This window comes from Phodopus roborovskii, unplaced genomic scaffold, assembly GCF_943737965.1.
Source record: "Phodopus roborovskii unplaced genomic scaffold, PHOROB, whole genome shotgun sequence".
In the NCBI taxonomy this organism is placed as follows: Eukaryota; Metazoa; Chordata; class Mammalia; order Rodentia; family Cricetidae; genus Phodopus; species Phodopus roborovskii.
This window is the reverse complement of record NW_026126588.1, coordinates 22839578-22857314: the sequence shown is the minus strand read 5'-3', so window position 1 is coordinate 22857314 and position 17737 is coordinate 22839578. Positions and strand designations below refer to the sequence as shown.

The 17737-nt window shown below is 42.6% G+C and overlaps 1 protein-coding gene across 1 annotated transcript in view; it reads right to left on the bottom strand.

The window, feature by feature from the left end:
* Slc9a4 (solute carrier family 9 member A4) overlaps nucleotides 1-17737 on the bottom strand; it is a 43931-nt gene that overhangs the window by 9865 nt on the left and 16329 nt on the right. The window contains exons 3-8 of the mRNA XM_051204530.1: nucleotides 14385-14644; nucleotides 12731-12948; nucleotides 9826-10028; nucleotides 8930-9016; nucleotides 5660-5730; nucleotides 3754-3915 (exon numbers count right to left, since the gene is read on the bottom strand). Coding sequence (XP_051060487.1) covers nucleotides 3754-3915; nucleotides 5660-5730; nucleotides 8930-9016; nucleotides 9826-10028; nucleotides 12731-12948; nucleotides 14385-14644 — 1001 coding nt within the window. The remainder of the gene's footprint in view (nucleotides 1-3753; nucleotides 3916-5659; nucleotides 5731-8929; nucleotides 9017-9825; nucleotides 10029-12730; nucleotides 12949-14384; nucleotides 14645-17737) is intronic.

Genomic DNA, 17737 nt, shown 5'->3' with positions numbered 1-17737 from the left:
AGCTTCATTTCAACGCTTACCACTTTGAGTCAGTATCCTGTTATAATCTCTAGCAGATTACCAGTCCCGTGTGAGAGGAACAGCTCCACCCTTGAAATAACGATAGAAATGCATAGTCTAGCTCTCCAATAGAATGGTCTGAAGATTCTATGAAAATATTATGCCATGATGAAAGCAACAGGATTTCACAGAATCAATGTCCTCTGAGCTGTAGCAGAATAAAACCCTGACAGTAAATTTTGGTGGTAGTATATTATTTATGATTTAATAAAGATTGCCTGAAATATCAGAAAGAATGCAAAGCTAGCCACACTAGTTAGCTATAGAAGCTAGGTGGTTGGCACACACCTTTAATCCCGGGACTCAGGAGACAGAGGTAGAGGGATCTTTATTAGTTCAAGGCCACAATGAGCTACACAAATAAGACCCAGTCTAAAAGAAAAAGAGCTCACACAAAGGAGAACTTGGGATCCTCCTAGGATTTGAGAGGTATAAAAGGAGGAAGAAAAGGATCTCGTGTGAGAATTAGCCTCTAGCCACACTAAGGAGAGCGCAGCAGTCTGGGATTGCAGCCTGAGGCTTGGTGGAGACAGGATTGGAGCCAGGATCACCCATTTGAGCCTGAGATGGAGATAAGAGCTAGTGGCCGGCTGCTTTGCTTTTCTGATCTTCAGCTTGAAGCTTGAACCCCAGTACCTGTCTCTGGGTCATTTATTAATTCATGTTACAAACCTTCTCCTGGAGGCACAAGAATTTGGAAGTTAAATTGTTGTATGACAATTACTTAAAGTCATAAAGTAAAAATATATGTGTGTTTGGCTGTTACCCCTCTCATAACAAATACCGAGAGGCGCCTGAATACACAGTTCTTTTTTCCTATTATTGTAGGAAGGTTTGGTTTGTGCTTTGTTTTGTTTTGTTTTAGAAACTGGCTACTTTGATCTTAGTAGAGGAATTCCTTTTTTTTTTTTTTTTTTTTTTTTTTTTTCTTGGTGTGCTACATATTTCTAGTGAGATCAAATAAAAAAGTATTTAAGTTAAACACTAAAACCGTATTAAACAATTAAAATCTTTCTCACTCCAGTTAACTTGATTGGGCTGTATGAGGTAGAAACAAAGAAAAAAAAAATCTCTTACCTGCAAGGCTCTTAGGAATCTTGAATCAATGTCTGAAGAAATGGTTGACTCAAGCAGGGGAGTGTGCCAAATTAGACTGGCTTAAAGATTGCCTTGTGGTCAGATGTGAGGCGGTTGCTTATGCCTAATACATTGTGATGTTATACAGAATTTCAAAATGCGTTTTAGCCCAACAGACTAGGGCATAAATGAGATCCTAGTCTGAGATAAACACCCTCACATTCCTAGACCAAGCGCTCATGTAAGTAGCAATCAAACTGAAGGAGTAAGTTTGGTCTGTCTGGAACCGTCCAGCCCTTCTGTACCCCTCATTATCTGCAATCCATCCTTTGATGAGTCGACCACACACCAGGAAAATCAATCACATGAGACATACTGCTCCCATAGTCGCATCAATTCCTATCCTTTGTTAGGCTGTACTGTGTGGTTTCTTACATTAATGGCATGCCTTGTCCATGTCGGTCTTCACGGTGTTTAGCACACACACGAGGGGCCTGCCAAACAAGCAGGGCATGAGCTAAGGCCCAGAGTGTAATGCGTAGCCAGAAACTTTGGTCAAAAGTAAGATCTCAGTGCATTATTATTCCTGGTTTTTCCAGTCACCTCTGGCTCCATCGTGGCTCGGGATAGCACTGGCAATAAATATTTGATAGCACATTCCGGTTTTAGCACCAGGCGTCTCCTTTTAGTGACGCAATGGGCAGCACAAAACAAACAAACAAGCCACCAAAAACAATCCCACCGACAAATAAGGCACAGAGCTTTCTGTTTAGCCTGGACGCCTTTAGGGACACTTGTTTACATCTTCGCTGGCCGTGTAGAAAGGTGCTGGTGTTTCTGACTCATTAGCAGGTTAGGGGAGAAGGTGCTACCTGTGAACTAACACTCAGCCAGTTCGCGGCAATTTTATTGCTACCTATTCTTAGCTCTGTGCTCAGCTCCCATCCCTGGCATGAGGACATAATTGAAGCTCATGATCAAGTGTCATTATCTGAAGATGGCAGGATGAGGGGCTGGTGTGCCCTTTCCCTAAATGTATGCTATGATTGATTGTTGCACACCATTGCTTAGAGGAAAGCTGTGCATTTTTGGGGAGCTAACTCTTGAAACACCCAAGGAGCTCTTGTAAAAGGTCAGACAATCAAAACCGCTTTCCAAAACACCTATGCAGCTCTGGGGAAAACTGGTAACCAGATGGTGGAAGACACACACTGAGTAAGGCCTCTCCCCATCGAATCTGTACAGTCTTTTCACCGAGGAGCCAGCCAACGTCCTGGTCCTGATCCAAGCTGGCCTCACTATCTCATACGGACTCCTTTTGTTGCCAACACCTCTTTAAAGATCCATGAGCTACCGCACCTCTTATTGCCACCTCATCTCCTCTCTGCCTTGGTTTAGGTGAAGTCCTGCTCAAAAGCCCAGGTCTAAAAGCCTGGTCTCCCGGGTGTCAGTCCTAGGAGGTCTCTGTGGGCCTTAAATGGTGTGTCCTAGTGAGAAGTTTTTAGGTTACTGGAAGAGTGATCTCAAAGGGGATTACGGGACTCATTTTAATCCATCCGTTCTCTCCTTGATGAGCGATACGCACCCTCCCTGGGGTACGTGGCTCTCCCACCCTGCTGTTATCAAAGAGCCATAGACTTGACCTTAAGCCTGAACCCCTAGAACTCTGAGCCTCAGCGAACCCTCTTGCACTTTTACAAGTAGCCTGCTTCATATATTCCCTTGACACAGGAGAATTGACAAGTGCCCCAAATCCAAGTCAGCACCCTGGCATCTAATACCCCTCCCCATAGAAGACAGGAAGAGAAATACAGTTTGCACAAAATCCAGCAGTGTAAGGAACAGAAGCAAGTGAACAGAGCTTGAAGGAGAGAAATCTCCAACCAGGAAGCAAAGGAGAAAAATGTTATAAAATATCCTGTCATTCTATGTCTTTATTTGGAAGATGTCATATAACTTAAAGAGGGCAACTTGGTTAAAAAGTATTTCCCTCCCAAACTGGTGGAGCATGTGGAGCTTGAAGCAAAGCACAGAATATCAAGAACTAGACAATATTATTTTATGACTCCTTCCTCGTAGCTAACGCCCATGTTATAATTGTTTGGCTCCCAGATCATGGTACTATTGGAAGTGGGGAACCTTTATGAGCTAGTGTCCGGTGGGAGGGCTTCAGGCTGTTGGGGATCTGCTGTTGAATGAGACATTGGAACATCCAGTTTATCATCCCCAAGGTGAATGAATGTTTTACCATAATGTGAGCCAAAAGAAGTTTGTCCCCCTTTTCAAGCACTTGATGCAGTTGAGAATGTTAACTGCCACTCTCATCTTTCTGACTAGTCCCTTCTGCGACTTCTTTCAAACGAAGCCATGACTTAGCCCGCCCTGAGATTCAGATAGCGAAAGTTTGAACCAGCAGTTCTCAACCTGTGGGTCTCAACCTCTGGGGGGTCACATATCAGATGTTTACAAAACAATTCACAATAGTTATGAAGTAGCGATGAAATATTTTTATAGTTAGGGGTCACCAGGATGTGAGGAGCTGTATTAAAGGGCGGCAGCCTTAGGGAGGTTGAGAACCACCGAGTATGTAAAAAAAAAAAAGCAGATAGAACTCACTGATAGGGTGCAGGGAAAGCTGCAGAGGTCAGTATCCCAGTCTCTACCATCTCAATGGCCTGTTTCATCTCAAGCTTCTTATACAAAGAAACGATGCTTGATTTCGGCAGGTTCCTCCGGATTAGAATTTTCCGTAAGTATCTATGATCAAACTTCTTGAACCTAAACATTAAAACCAACATTTCGCATGTGTATCGTGGAAGTGTAGGTTTTACTTTAAACAAATTTCATCTGAACATTCTGAAAAAACATCAAGTGCCTAAAATTCATCACATTTGAACATTTTTTTTTAAATAAGAAAGAAATGGCCTAGTGGCCTGAATACAATGAAGTCAACTAAACAACCACAACACAAAAGGGACAAGGTGCAATCAGGGAGAAAGTGTGCATGGAGGGTGGGCACTAACCCTACTCAGCTCTAACTGTAAGAAAAGAATTAAAGTGACTGGGCTTTTGAGCAAGCATTTTCTCCTAAAGACTCCTAACAGCAGCTGCTTCGCTTACAGTAATATAGGTCTATTCAGCCAGAACCCAGGAAGTTTAAATTGGCTGCCAGCTAGAGTAGTTTTGCCTCATTGTGTTGCAGATCATTTTGAATCATGCCAACTAAAGGAAAGAACTACCCCCTGCTCCCATAAAACATCCCAACAATCTGAATAAAGGAGGGCTAGGTAACTACTGTTGCAAACATCTGGTCGACCCATTAGCCTAAGCTGCACACACACACACACACACACACACACACACACACACAAAATGACACCTTGGGAGCTTGCCTGGAGTCACAATTTTCGATGCTTCTAATCATTTCATATTCAAAGAGTAGTTTCTTTCTGCCTGCTTTTTTTTTTTTTTTTTTTTTTTTTTTTTTTGTGACGGGGAACATAACTTCCTGGAATTTTGCCTTATTGTTTAGTGTTTGTTGCCCTGAACTGTAATGTAGACAGACACCATCAGTTAAGTCCTCTCTGTGTATGGCAGACTGATCTCCAGGGCTTGGTCATCTTTTTGGCTTAGAACCTCCTGGCCTTTTTAAGTAGGTCACCCCTTGACCTTCTGTCCTTTGTCTTGAGATGCTGTGATTCCTCCTCAACCTCTGTACTCAGCTCCTCCCAAAACCTGTCCTCACAATGCATTTGACATTTCTCTTGCTGAGTCCATCTTGACCTTGGACTCGTCAACTGCTGTGGCTGCCATTGCCCTGACCCTGCTAACCACTTATGTCTCTTGAGTTGCCAGATGCTTCCTACCATGTTGGCTCTCTCCTGCTTCCCTCCTATTCTCTGTTCACATCTCCCTGGCTTTATCTACTCTTCTGCTTCCTCATCAACTCCATTAGATAGGGAGTTCTGAGACCCATGTCCAGTTCGTCTCCTCACACCGTCAATAAAATCTCACACGTGCCCATGTAATAGCTGCTAACTAGTTGCTGATGACTTACCATGGGTCTCCAGCCACGTTCCTCCAGCTTGAGGTGAAAAGAATTCAGAAATGTGGGATGTGGTGAGCCAGAAGGCTCTAGGCATCTCAGAAGAATTGCTGTTTACCAATGACTCTTAGAAATATCCAATAGAGTTTGTTCAGATCCTTAAAGAGTTGCTAAACTCTTATACAACTTCATGAAACTGATTATTACCTGGTTGGGCTACTGTTATCAGGAGGTGGGGGGGGCACTGTCTTTGTTTCCAACGTACATACGACTTTCTACTTTCCATTTTCTGCTTATGCTGGTCCTCTTCAAAGCAACCCGCCCCACCTCTACAACTTTCTCCAGATACCTTTCATCTTCATGCTAAGCATGCCCAGCTGTTTCTTGTGTAGTATAACTCTGGGTCCTTCATCTTCCAGGCTCCCCATACCTCAAGGAGCCATTCATCATTAGGCAACGAAACCTTAACCTACTTACTTGTCTCTTACTTGGTAGTGACTCCATTGCCCACACACATCTTCAATCCCAGCCTTCAGATGATCCATCAGCTTCCAAAACAGAGTAAGATGAAATGTTAGTGAAATATGAATGCTAAAAGGCTCACACACAAAAGCAAAAAACAAAAAAACTATAAGCTTTGAAAACTAAGGAAGGCTTTAATTAAGCATAACCTCTTTCCTAGCACTCTGGTTATGTTACTAGAAATATATCATGCTTTTCATAGTAATTCCTTCCCTTCATAATTGAAAGAGTCTGAAGACAAACTTCTTGATAATATAGTGAAAATAGAGTGCCTGGCACTTGGTTTGAATAATGCTTTTCTAGGGAGACCTAGAAACTTCTCATTATTGAATCGTATGGACGCAAAGAATAATGATTAGCTATAACTTTTACTTTCATTATGAAAAGAAAATTGCATGTCTAATTTACATAATCTCCCAAATATAATTCTTCAGATGCTCTACTATAATAATAAGGACACTTGTCCATGTTCTTCATTATTTTCATGTCTGATAGGTAATGAAGGAGGTAAAGGCATAAATACCCAATTGTCATGTTTATAAACCAATATAAGATCTACACACACACACACACACACACACACATTAAATTAAATCCTTGGTCCACAAATTTACAATTCTACATACAAGTCAATTATGTTGTTTGTTTTGCTCGTGGTGATATATATATATATATATATATATATATATATATGAATTTTGGAGGAGATATATCTTAAAATCCTATAAATATATCTGTAAATAATTCCAATTAGAAATTATCCAGGTTTATGATGGATCTGTTTTATTTTGGAAAAAAATTAAAAATGTGAAGTTATTAGTTAAACCCTTAATTGATATACTGTCTTCTAATGATAGTTATAACATATTTTTTTTTCAAGATAGAGTTTTTCTGTGTAGACCAGGCTGGCTTCAGACTCACAAAGAGCCACTTGCCTCTGGTCCTCAAGTGTTGGATTAAAGGCTTAAACCATCAGAGTTGCCTTTAGTTATAACTTTGCAAGAAGGAACATTAAATAATGAAGACGTGAAAAACTGAATTTTCCATTTAAAGACATGTTGCTAATTTCTATAAATAAGGAGATAAGGGTAAAGACAAAAATGTACAATCAGTTTAAGGTATTAACATTGTTTTTTTTTCTCAGTCTCTGTCCAAATCTGTTAAATATTCTCAAATAACTTTGCAACTTTTTAGTTTGATTTCCTGGAATTTAAATAACTTCATTTCCTCAGATATCTATTGGTATGAAATTCAAGACTAGCATATGAAGGTTTCATCCATCTCTACAGCATCAAAATGATCAGAAGTATAATTCCTTTGGTGTAAAAATAAAACAAACAAAAAGGTCTAGTCCCGAACCAGGTCCCCTGAACATGGGTGCCAGTTAGGAGGACTGGGCAGTCTATGTGGCCTCTGGTAGTGGATCAGTATTTATTCCTAGTGCATGAATGGACTTTGGGAGCCCATTCCACATGGAGGGATACTCTCATTCTAGATACATGGGGGAGGGTCTAGGCCCTGCTCCAAATCATATGACAGACTTTGATGATCCCCCAATGGAAGGCTTCACTCTCCCTGGGGAGTGGGAAGGGGGTGGGCATGGGAGGATGGGAGGGAGAGGGAATTGGGATTGATATGTAAAATAAGACTGATTCTAAATTAAATAAAAAATTTTTAAAAAAAGGTCTAGTCAAATTATCCTTTTTAGCTTGAGTCTCAAGCAGCTATGATGACAAGGCTTCCCAGCCATTGCTTGTACACCGCCATTTTGGTGAACACTTCATGTGTGCATGGATGTTCATGTATGTATGCATGGGTGCACACATGTATGCATTGTATGTGCATGAGTGTCGCATGGGTGTGTGCACGCATGTGTGGGCATATGGGTGCGTGCATGAGTGTGTGTACATGCCTGTGTGTGCCTGTATGTCCTTCACACACTAGTTCTTATTCCTGTTCATGGGAGTTACTTGAGTATCATAGCTTTGATGCCAAGTTGAACTCAGACCAATAGGAGCCATATTCCTGTGAAACGATGACTTCAGCAGCCACTAGGACTAGCTAGCACATTGACGTCAGTTTGACGTCCTTCTGGGGTTTTAACTTGACTAGGAAAATCCCCAGTTATCCAGTCAAGGGTTGATTCCTATGTTGTTGTGAGTGTATTCTGTGGTTGTGGGTAGAGCATGTCATCGGTTGCTTTGAACAAAGAGAAGGCTCCTAGACAATCCTAGGCAAGTGACCTATTAGATCAGCTGACAGGCCTTGAGAGCAGAGGTATCTTAGGATTCTTGAGTTAAGAACTCCACCTGTTGGGCTGGGGGCATAATTTAGCAACACTGTGTTTGCCTATCATATGCAGGGCCCTAGCTTTCATCCTCCAACCATGACAATTTAGGAAGCCTGTGGAGACTGAGGGACACAAAGCGACTCTTCCCTAGGGCCTCCCGAAGGGAACATAGCACTGAAACACCACTAGTGGGACCCATTTCAGTCGTAAAATATTATTTTGAGATGTGTTATACTCGTTTATGATGTGAAAATACTGCTTAATTGTGTAAAGATGTGTTGCATTCCTTTATGTTGGTTTTGTTTAACTCTTTGAAGCTGTGTTACTTTGCCTGTCTAAAGCATCTGATTGGTCTAATAAAGAGCCGAAACAGCCAATAGCAAGGCAGGAGAAAGGATAGATGGGGCTGGTAGGCAGAGAGAATAAATAGGAAAGATCTAGGAGTGAGAGAAGAAAAAGGACTCCAGGGGCAGCCATCCAGCTACACGGCAAGTCATGGAGAAAGAAGTAAAGAAAGGTACACAGAAACAGAGAAAGATAAAAGTCCAACGTTAAAAGGTAGTTGGGAAATTTTAAGTTAAGAAAGGCTAGCTAGGAACAAGCCAAGCTAAGGCTGGGCATTTGTAAGAAAGAATAAGACTCCTCCATGTGTGTATTTATTTGGCAGCTGGGGGAGGAGGGGAGAGCAAAGAACAGAGAGCCAAAGACTATAGAGTAAGAGGACACATCTCCAAAGGTCTTCCTTTAACTGTATGATAACACGCAGCTGTGTTAATTCCCAGCCGCAGCGATAGTAAAGAAACACAGTCCTTGCAGTAGAGCTGGAAGGAAGGGTCCCTGCACCTCCTGACATGAAGACAGTCTCCTGCAGACCATTGACAACAACACGCGGGAAATATCTCATTCAGTCCGCAGAAAGGACAGGGTTAACTTACCCGGATGTGAAGCTCTTCATTGATGGATTCTTTTTTATTGGTCTTTCTGACATCCAGGTACCTGACCAATGGGCCAATTGTGATTCCCTGAGTCAAAAATAACAAAATAAAGGGTTTTCCTAAGGGGAACATTGTTACTATAGAGAACAATTCAGAACATTGCTACTATAGAAAACACTTCTGAACATTGTTACTATAGAGAACACTTCTGAACATTGTTACTATAAAGAACACTTTGGAACATTGTTACTATACAGAACACTTTGGAACATTGTTACTATAGAGAACACTTTGGAACATTGTTACTATACAGAATACTTCGGAACATTGTTACTATACAGAGCAATTCTGAACATTGTTACTATACAGAACAATTGTCAATTCTACCCTTAAAACTAAAAAATATCCAATTTATGTGTGATGTTTCTACTTTCAATGGGTTTAAATGCATCAAACTTACTTTAATTCTTAGTTCTTCTGCCCACTCCAACAAAATATGTTATAATCTATTTTAATATAGTGTCTTAATGCCTTTAAATGTATCTTCAGTACCTCGTCAAGACCTAACCTCAGCTAAAACAAAACACTGCATTATCAAGTACCAGTTGCTGTCCAGTTGTTTCCAAGATTAACAAAGTTAACAATCATTCACCCCTCACCTGCGAACATTTTTATCAATATGTTGAATTGACTCAAGGAAAATGTATTTCAGACGTTAAAGCTCTGCCACGAGCAAGGCCTCTAAGTAATTTAGAATTCATTTAGACTCTAAATTATTGAGGATGAACCAGGATTCTAGACACCAGATACAACATCTTTATTTACATCTTACGAATTTACTGTATAGCTGCACAAGAACATACATATTTTTTTAAGTATGAAAGAAATCTACCAACCTGAAAAAATACAGTAAAATACGTAACTACTAAAGTAGCAGTAACAAATAATTTCTTCCTAGGGAAAAGGGACAGAGGAAGCAAAAACGCAAGGGAAAAGCTTCCAGCGCCTCTCACACCGCTGTAGAAGATTATGAACTGGTCCTTGATGGAGAAGGGAAAAGTCCGAAACTGGTTACAGACATAGAAGAGAGTAAATACGCCTGGAAAGGGGGAGATATGTATTAGAGCAGTGGGGCATGGGCGGGGCAAGGGGCGGGGCAAGGGCGGGGCATGGGAGATGCAGAGACTAAGCAAGGTAGCCTGATCTATCCAGCCCAAGATCATTCATCTCAAACACACACTCTCTCAAGGTTGTGATATTTTGGCTCCTTGAGTTAGAGGTTTGCTCCAGTTTTCCCAGTTCAAGTGTAGTGTGTGTGTGTGTGAGTGAGAGAGAGAGTTTAAAATAATAATAATAATAATAATAATAATAATAATAATAATAAAAACATTGATCCATACTTCCGATGCCTTTCAAAACCAGTTAAAGCAAGGATGTCTGTGGAATAAAAATCTCATCTCTCATGTTCTCATGGGGTACCTCCAAGAGGTCTGTTGTTCGAATGTGAGAGGAGATCCCTCACTGGCTGTGGGCTGCCCATGATGGGCAAATCCCGTATATAAACAAGAAGAAGGCTTGTAAGGGTTTGAGTGGGGATGGGACAGGATATGCTTACTGTCATTGAGTATAGGAACAAATGGAGGCTGTAGGGCAGAGGAACTGAGCAAGCATAGACATGTTCTCATCACACAGCCTCTCCGTGGCCATTTTTCCCACGCAAAAGCCTCTACTCACATGCTGGTTCTTAGCAAGAAAGGTTCCTCTGCCCAGGCTTTGAGTGAACCTTTCAGAAGTGTCACATCTTGATGTCCCCACATGCTCCTACCCTCACATCTCATAGAAAACATTTTTTGACATCAGGCATATTGGATTACAAGGGACAACAGAATTCATGGGGTTTTGTTGGCATGTTATTTGAGCTTCTCTTCCCCTGCTAGCCACACGACATTGGTCAAGGTTCCCCATCATTCCATATCATCAGATACCAGAGACAACATGAGCACAGTCAACTGTCAGTTTCTGCAGGCGCAGGGCCCAGGACTCCCACAGATGCCCATTTCCATGAATGCCCAAGTCCCTCTCTACTGCATGAAGCATTTGGGTATAGACGTACACATTCTGTTACACACTTGGAACTGTCTCTAGATCGCTTACAACAGGGTTGCTATGCTGTATTGTTTAGAAAATGATAGCAAGAAATAAAGTCTGCACACATGCAATGCAGATGCAATTTTTACTCAAAATCATCGATCTGTGATTGGTTGAAATCACAGCTGCAGAACCCACAGAGACAGAAAAAAACCAAGTGTACTTACCTAAGTAGGTAGATGAAAAGTTAAACACTGTTCTCATAAATAACAGGAAACTGCCTCATATACATAAGCATTCATAGTCATTAGCTATCATTAGAGATGATGAGTTGGGATGGGGAGCGAATTGGCAATGGTGTGTATTCTCACACAGGCTCTTGGGGTGCTGGTGACCCACTCAAGCCACCCACTCTCTCTACAATAGTCCCTCAGTTTTCTGTTACAGGATGTGCTGAGGAGTTGGATGATTACTAAGTGCAACATATCAGAGCCCCTCCATGCAAATGGCTCATTTTCCTGTTTGCTTGGCTGAATCTTTTTCATTTCGCTTCTCTCGACATTAATGCTGCTTCCCTGTAGATCTGAAGAGCATCACAACAGGAAGGGATTGATAATTTTTATCCAAACCTGCTATTTTTAGACTTGTGTCTGTCCAACTCCAAATAGTCAGAAATCACACCAACATTTGATGTGAGATTTTAAGTTTACATCACAACAGCCTTGATTTTTTTATCAAAACTAGCATGATTAGCATATATTCAGTTACTCTTAGTATTTTAATATATCTATATTTTATATTCTTATACTTTTACATTTTTTATTTTTGTTTTATGTGCATGTTTTGGCTCCGTGTGTGTGTGTGTGTGTGTGTGTGTGTGTGTGTGTGTGTGTGTGTACAGGAGCCAAAGGGGACAGAGGTCTTCCTTAATTTCTTCTCTGCCTTATTTTTGAGACAGAGGCCTTTGCTGAAATGGAAACTCACCAATTGGCTGGACTGGGTGACCACAAACAGGCCCCAGGGATCTCCCTGCCTCCCTCTCCCCAGCACAGGAACCACGGGCATAGGTAGCAATTCCTGGGTTTTTTTTTTTTTTTTTTTTTTTTTTTTTTAGTGTTCTGAGGACCTGAACCCAGACCCTCATTCTAGTGCAGTAAGCACATTACTGGCATAACAATCTCCCCTGCCCTCCCACCTCCGAAATGAGCACTCTGAAAATAACAGTTCACTCCTTTATCCTTTGCTTGCTTTATACTCTTTACATACTCATCCCTTAGGCCAGCTGTTTGTCTTCCATAGAATAAAGTCTGTGAGATCTCACTTAGCCTGAGTCGGAAGTGTAAATGCTCACAGTTTATAATCTACATCCGAGTTACCCTGCAAGAGGCTACGAGCTGGCAAGGAAGTAGGGCAACACACATATTTACTGACTTATTTTTAAATGTGTAGATGAGAAAGTGCTGTCTCTCATCAAAACACAAAATACTCCCTGTTCCATCCTCGCTTCTGAGGAAAACCTCTAGTCAGTGGATGCTGGCTCTGAGTTGTCTGAGGAGGGCAAGTAAAATGTTTCTGGTCAGTAAGGATGAGCTGTCTGCATCCCCTGTGCAGGAAAATCATAGCACCAGCTCTCTCCTTCTGGTTCAACAGAGGGAAAAGGGAACTCGGGGAGGAAATGGGGCAGGAGAGTGTTGGAGCCCTGGTGTCTCTTACTGATGGCTCTCCAGATCTGGCAGAAGACCAGGGTGAAGCAGATAAAAGCCCAGTTCCACTCGTGGTTCTTCCCAATGGTGGACACGCCCATGAAGATGAAGATCAAGGTCTCGCTCACGCTGCTCAGCATCTTCATGAAGTACTTGATGGTCGTGTAGGATGTCTGAGACACGTTCTCTTCCACATACTTTTTCATTGTTACCGCACACGCTGTGATTCTACAAAAGAAGCAGAGGCTCAGGGAGAAACAGTGTTTACCACACCGCAAAGATCACCTGCCCCCCGCCCAAAGCAAGGCTTCATATAGAGGAAGCCCATCTCTTTCCAGAATTAGTGTCTTTGACTGTAGACCACAGAGTTGCTGCTTTCCTCTTCAACCAGGTACGAGATAAAGCAAGTGTGATGGGAAAGAGGGTGTGGCATGGCCTACACACACACACACACACACACACACACACACACACACACACACACCCCACTGGCAGGCTATTCACTCCGGAAAATCAGAAGCAAAATGCATTTGGATCTCCACCCCCTCACAGAGAACCCTTTCAGCCCCAACTCCAGCTAGAGGATACTTGACTCTGCCTTAAACCAAGTAAGTCTACTTCAGTTGAAGAGATAGAACCCTCACTATGTTCTTTTAAAATTAAACATTCTTTCTTGCCTCTGCCGCCTGAGTATTCATTACATACACACTCCATACAGCTCCCAAATGGTATTTCTTATAACAAAGTTTTTCAGATGGAGCCATTCACCTTGGGTAGAGTAAAGAAATTCCTTTTCTTGTCCTGGCAGCTGTGGTCTTTTTAAGGTGGAAAAATAGTGGTACCTAGAGTCCATTATTGCCACATTTAATTGGCATAGGGATTTCTGTGTAATACAATTAAACCTTTTTGCCTGTGTAGAGACCAGATCTAATAAGCCAAACTGAGAGGCCTCATTCTAGGAAAACCATATCAAAGTTACAAGGGTATGAGGTTGAATAACTAAGCAGAAGTCTTCACTGAGGCAAACAACTAGACATCGACACTTAGCTTTACTCTCTACTGTGGAGTGTCTGTGGTGATGGGGTAGGAGGGAGCTAAGAATAGGCACAGCCCAGAAGGAAAGTTCCTCATGGCATACCCCCTTCTATAATAATAATAATAATAATAATAATAATAATAATAATAACTATTATTTATTATTATTGTCATTTTTTTGTGACATGGTCTCTCCTGGCTGTCCTGAAACTTGATATGTAGGATCAGGCTGGCTTCAAACATAGAACTCCACCTGCATGTACCTACTGAGTGCTGGGATTAAAGGCATGCACTAGCACACCTGGCTCTAAAATTAAGTCTTTATAAGTAAGTAAAGAAGCTGTTCAGAAGGACTTTAAGCTTGAACTGTTCCCACCTCTTCTTCGCGCCAGCTTTCCTGATCATTTTAAACTGACATTCTGATTGCTAGACGTTCCTCAGGCAAATGTTGCAGGGAACATTTGTTCGGCAAAGGGCCAGAATCAGCTTTCAGGAAGGCAGGAATCCTAAACCCTGCAGCGCCTCCGGGGACTAGCTTCAGGCCTTTCCCAGAAAGGGATGGGGCCATCCAGCTCCCAAGTCATCTGTCTCCTTATTCCCACGGGACCACATCCATAGAGTGTACTCACGCCAGGATGCCGGAGAGGTAAAGCGTCTCAGCTGCTAGGTAAGACAGATAGCTGAACATAAAAATGATGAGGGGCTCAATTGCAGAGATATTCTGAGTGAAACGTGTGATGAATGCGGAAATGAATCCAAAAACGACGCCGAAAAATACTCCCCCACACCCCACGATGACAAATCTGGCACATCCAGCCAGAATGTCCACTGGCTCTATGTCTTCAAATTTATGCATCTTAGTGAAGGCAATTAGGATATTGTATAAGACCTGTGAAAATACAAACGAGAGAAACATGAAGTAGACGTTAGACTACGTTACACGTTCAGTTAAACAGAGTTACAAGAGTAAACGGCACAAATGTTGATACAGCTACCCAATTCTCAAACACACCGACATGTGGAGACACACATCCAGCTTTGATAAAGAAAGGAGGAGTATTTGGAGTTGAATACTTGAGCGCAGGGCAAATGTTTGAGGAGGTGGGGGGGATGCTAATTATCTCGATTCGATCATTGCATATTGTACGCACATATTGAATTATTATTTCATCCCATGCACAAGAGCAACTCTTCTATCGAAGGGAGTGCTAACATGAAATGGGCGCTCGCTGTGTGGCAGTCCCTCTGCTGTGATTCCGATTTCGGGTGATGCATTGCCTCTCTGCTTTGAGCATGCATTCCCCATATGCTGCATCATCACAAACCCGGTGATTTCCTTTCAGCTTTTGCTTTAAAGTGAGCAAAAGTGAAGCTCCCTCAGCAGAGGACAGAAGGAACACTGACGCAAAAGGGGGTCTCTTGAATTTTCTTGAGGTCCCTCTGGGAGGAGTCAGCCATGTGGATTTGAGGACTTCCTGTGAAGCCTGCCGGAGCCAAGTGCCCCGAAGATAACTTCCTCCACAGCCTTGCTTTCCACAAAAAGGCCCAGCCTGGGTCTAACCCAAGCAACACATTCTCTGCTAGCCTAACTCAACCTTCTTCCCTGGGAATAGTCATGAAGACCTTCTGCCCACTCTGAAGCCCAGAATTTCACATCACCAAGGTCTTATCAAGTCTGGTCATGCTTGCCTTTAATTTGTCCAGCCTCTCTTCACCAAGTGAGAGTTATCTGAGAGAAGGGAACCTCATTTGAGAAAATGCCTCCATAAGATCCATCTATAGGGTGTTTTCTCAATTAGTGATCAATGGGGGAGGACCCATGGTGAGTGGGGCCATCCCTGGGCTGGTGGTCCTGGGTTCTATATGAAAGCAGGCTGAGAAAGTCATGGGAAGCAAGCCAGTAAGCAGCACCCTCCATGGCCTCTGCATCACCTCCTGCCTCCAGGTTCCTGCCCTGTCTGAGTTCCTGTCCTGACTCCCTTCAGTGATGAACAGCGATATGGAAGTATAAGCCAAACAAACCCTTTCCTCCCCAACTTGCTTTGTGGCCATGGTGTTTCGCCACAGCAATAGAAATCTTAACTGAGGAAGTTTGTATGCACCTATTTTCCTGCCTGGATTTGTGAAATATCAAAAGTTTTGCAGGATGGCTCTTGGCTTTAGACTGGGAGCTGGCAGAGCAGGTAGCTCCTCGGAGCAGCTCAAGCATCTGTCAGCAGACTCCATTCGATACTCCTCAGGCTTCTGGTGAGGGGAAGACCCGAGGGAAAAGCCCGGGACACATTTGAGCGTGTGCAGTAGTCATTTGTTTTTATTGACATAAGCAGCTAGTAGCAAGTTTGGCCACATATAGAAGTATGAAGAGGTTATAGCCACGTTTTCCTCCTTTCCCCCGCAAAGAGAAGTTTTAACCCATAGGGAAAGGAAAAGGCAGGAGATGGTAGAGAAAGAGAAAATACAGCACAGATTTGCAGGAGGCAGTGTGAACTCACAGGCACACACACAGACGGGATGTGGCGAGTTTCTGAAATAAGGTAATTACTTTAAAACGGGACATTTGCTCAAGAACTTGTGAGTCAGATTAGTGTGCTCACGCGCATGCGCGCACACACGGATCTCTATGTACACTAAAATTAAGAAGTGTGGTAGATGACCTCCCCCTGTGCTCACAATCCCTCCCACAGAGACCACTGCACACACAGTTCGTCTTTCTTGATCACGTCTGTCCTGTCTGTGCGGTGCAGAGCATCAGTTTCCATTATCGGTGACACTCGGAGTCCCTCAGACCTCTGGCTGCAGACAGGGAAACTCACCAACCACCCACATTTAATCTCCATCAGGTCCCCCCCCCCCCCCGGGACAGAGGTGCCTTTTCAGGAAGTCAGATACTCTACGGGCTCCCCCAAGTTACTCTCCTTCCTCTCTGTTAAACCGTTTAGGTCAGTCTGCATCTGGCTTTAAGGGCTGTCTCTGCCCCCTGACTGCCCTACATGGGAGCCTCCCTAATTACACATTGTATATCCAGCACCTTCTGGGTGTTTGATCTATTGGCGAGCCAAATGACATCTAGGGAAGGATTTACGCACCAGTCATATTTTAGAAAACTACTCTGCTGAGTTCGAGCAAACTTTATTAAAAGCATGTTATGAGAAGGGCTCTGACCAGCGTTTGAAGTTTGTGATCTGTGGTTTGTGAGTGATTCCAAAAGAAATTGTGCCTGTGCCCTGACTCAGTGGATTTGCCTAGCCAACCATGGACCAATCTACATGTGGGTTTTTGGGACTTTGGGCATTGCCTCTTTGGACAGGATTCTAGCAAGGCTAGCAAATGGCCCCACAACCCCATTAAAAAAGCAGGTTTGTATGAGGTGAAGTGGGCATTCATTTGACACTCAAATCTGGAGGAAATTCATGGATCATTTGCCTGTCAAATCCAGAGTAAATCCATGGATTATAATTGCAGCTCAGAGATTTGTATATTGTTGCCACAGGCACAAACTCTTTTTGTACATAGATATCCAGATTATGAGTGGCTACACAGCCATAGGGATCTATTTTGACCCTGGATTCCAGTGGTGGCAGGTATAAAAAGATGACTTGGCACTTTCAGAAGCTAAGTGGTCCACTCAACTAACAGACATTGACCCACAATTCATACTACTCTGTGAAAATCTTTACCTTTCAAAAATAGCGGTCTCTGGCTGTCATTATAATGACAAAGGATTTTCTTTAGATTCATTTCAAATGTGTGTATCTTTCATGTGTGAATCTCACAAAGGCCCTGATACATGAAGAATAACACTCATTTGTCCCCCTTGACTCATTATCTTGGGGAAAGGGTCTTGCTAACTTTGACAGATGCCTCCCAGCAACCCATGACTATAACTGAAGCCACTATGAATGTTCACAAAGCCTATTCGGTCCAGAAAACTCTCACATGATAGGTGAGTACATCAGCTAACCTACTGAGACACAGAAGAGGA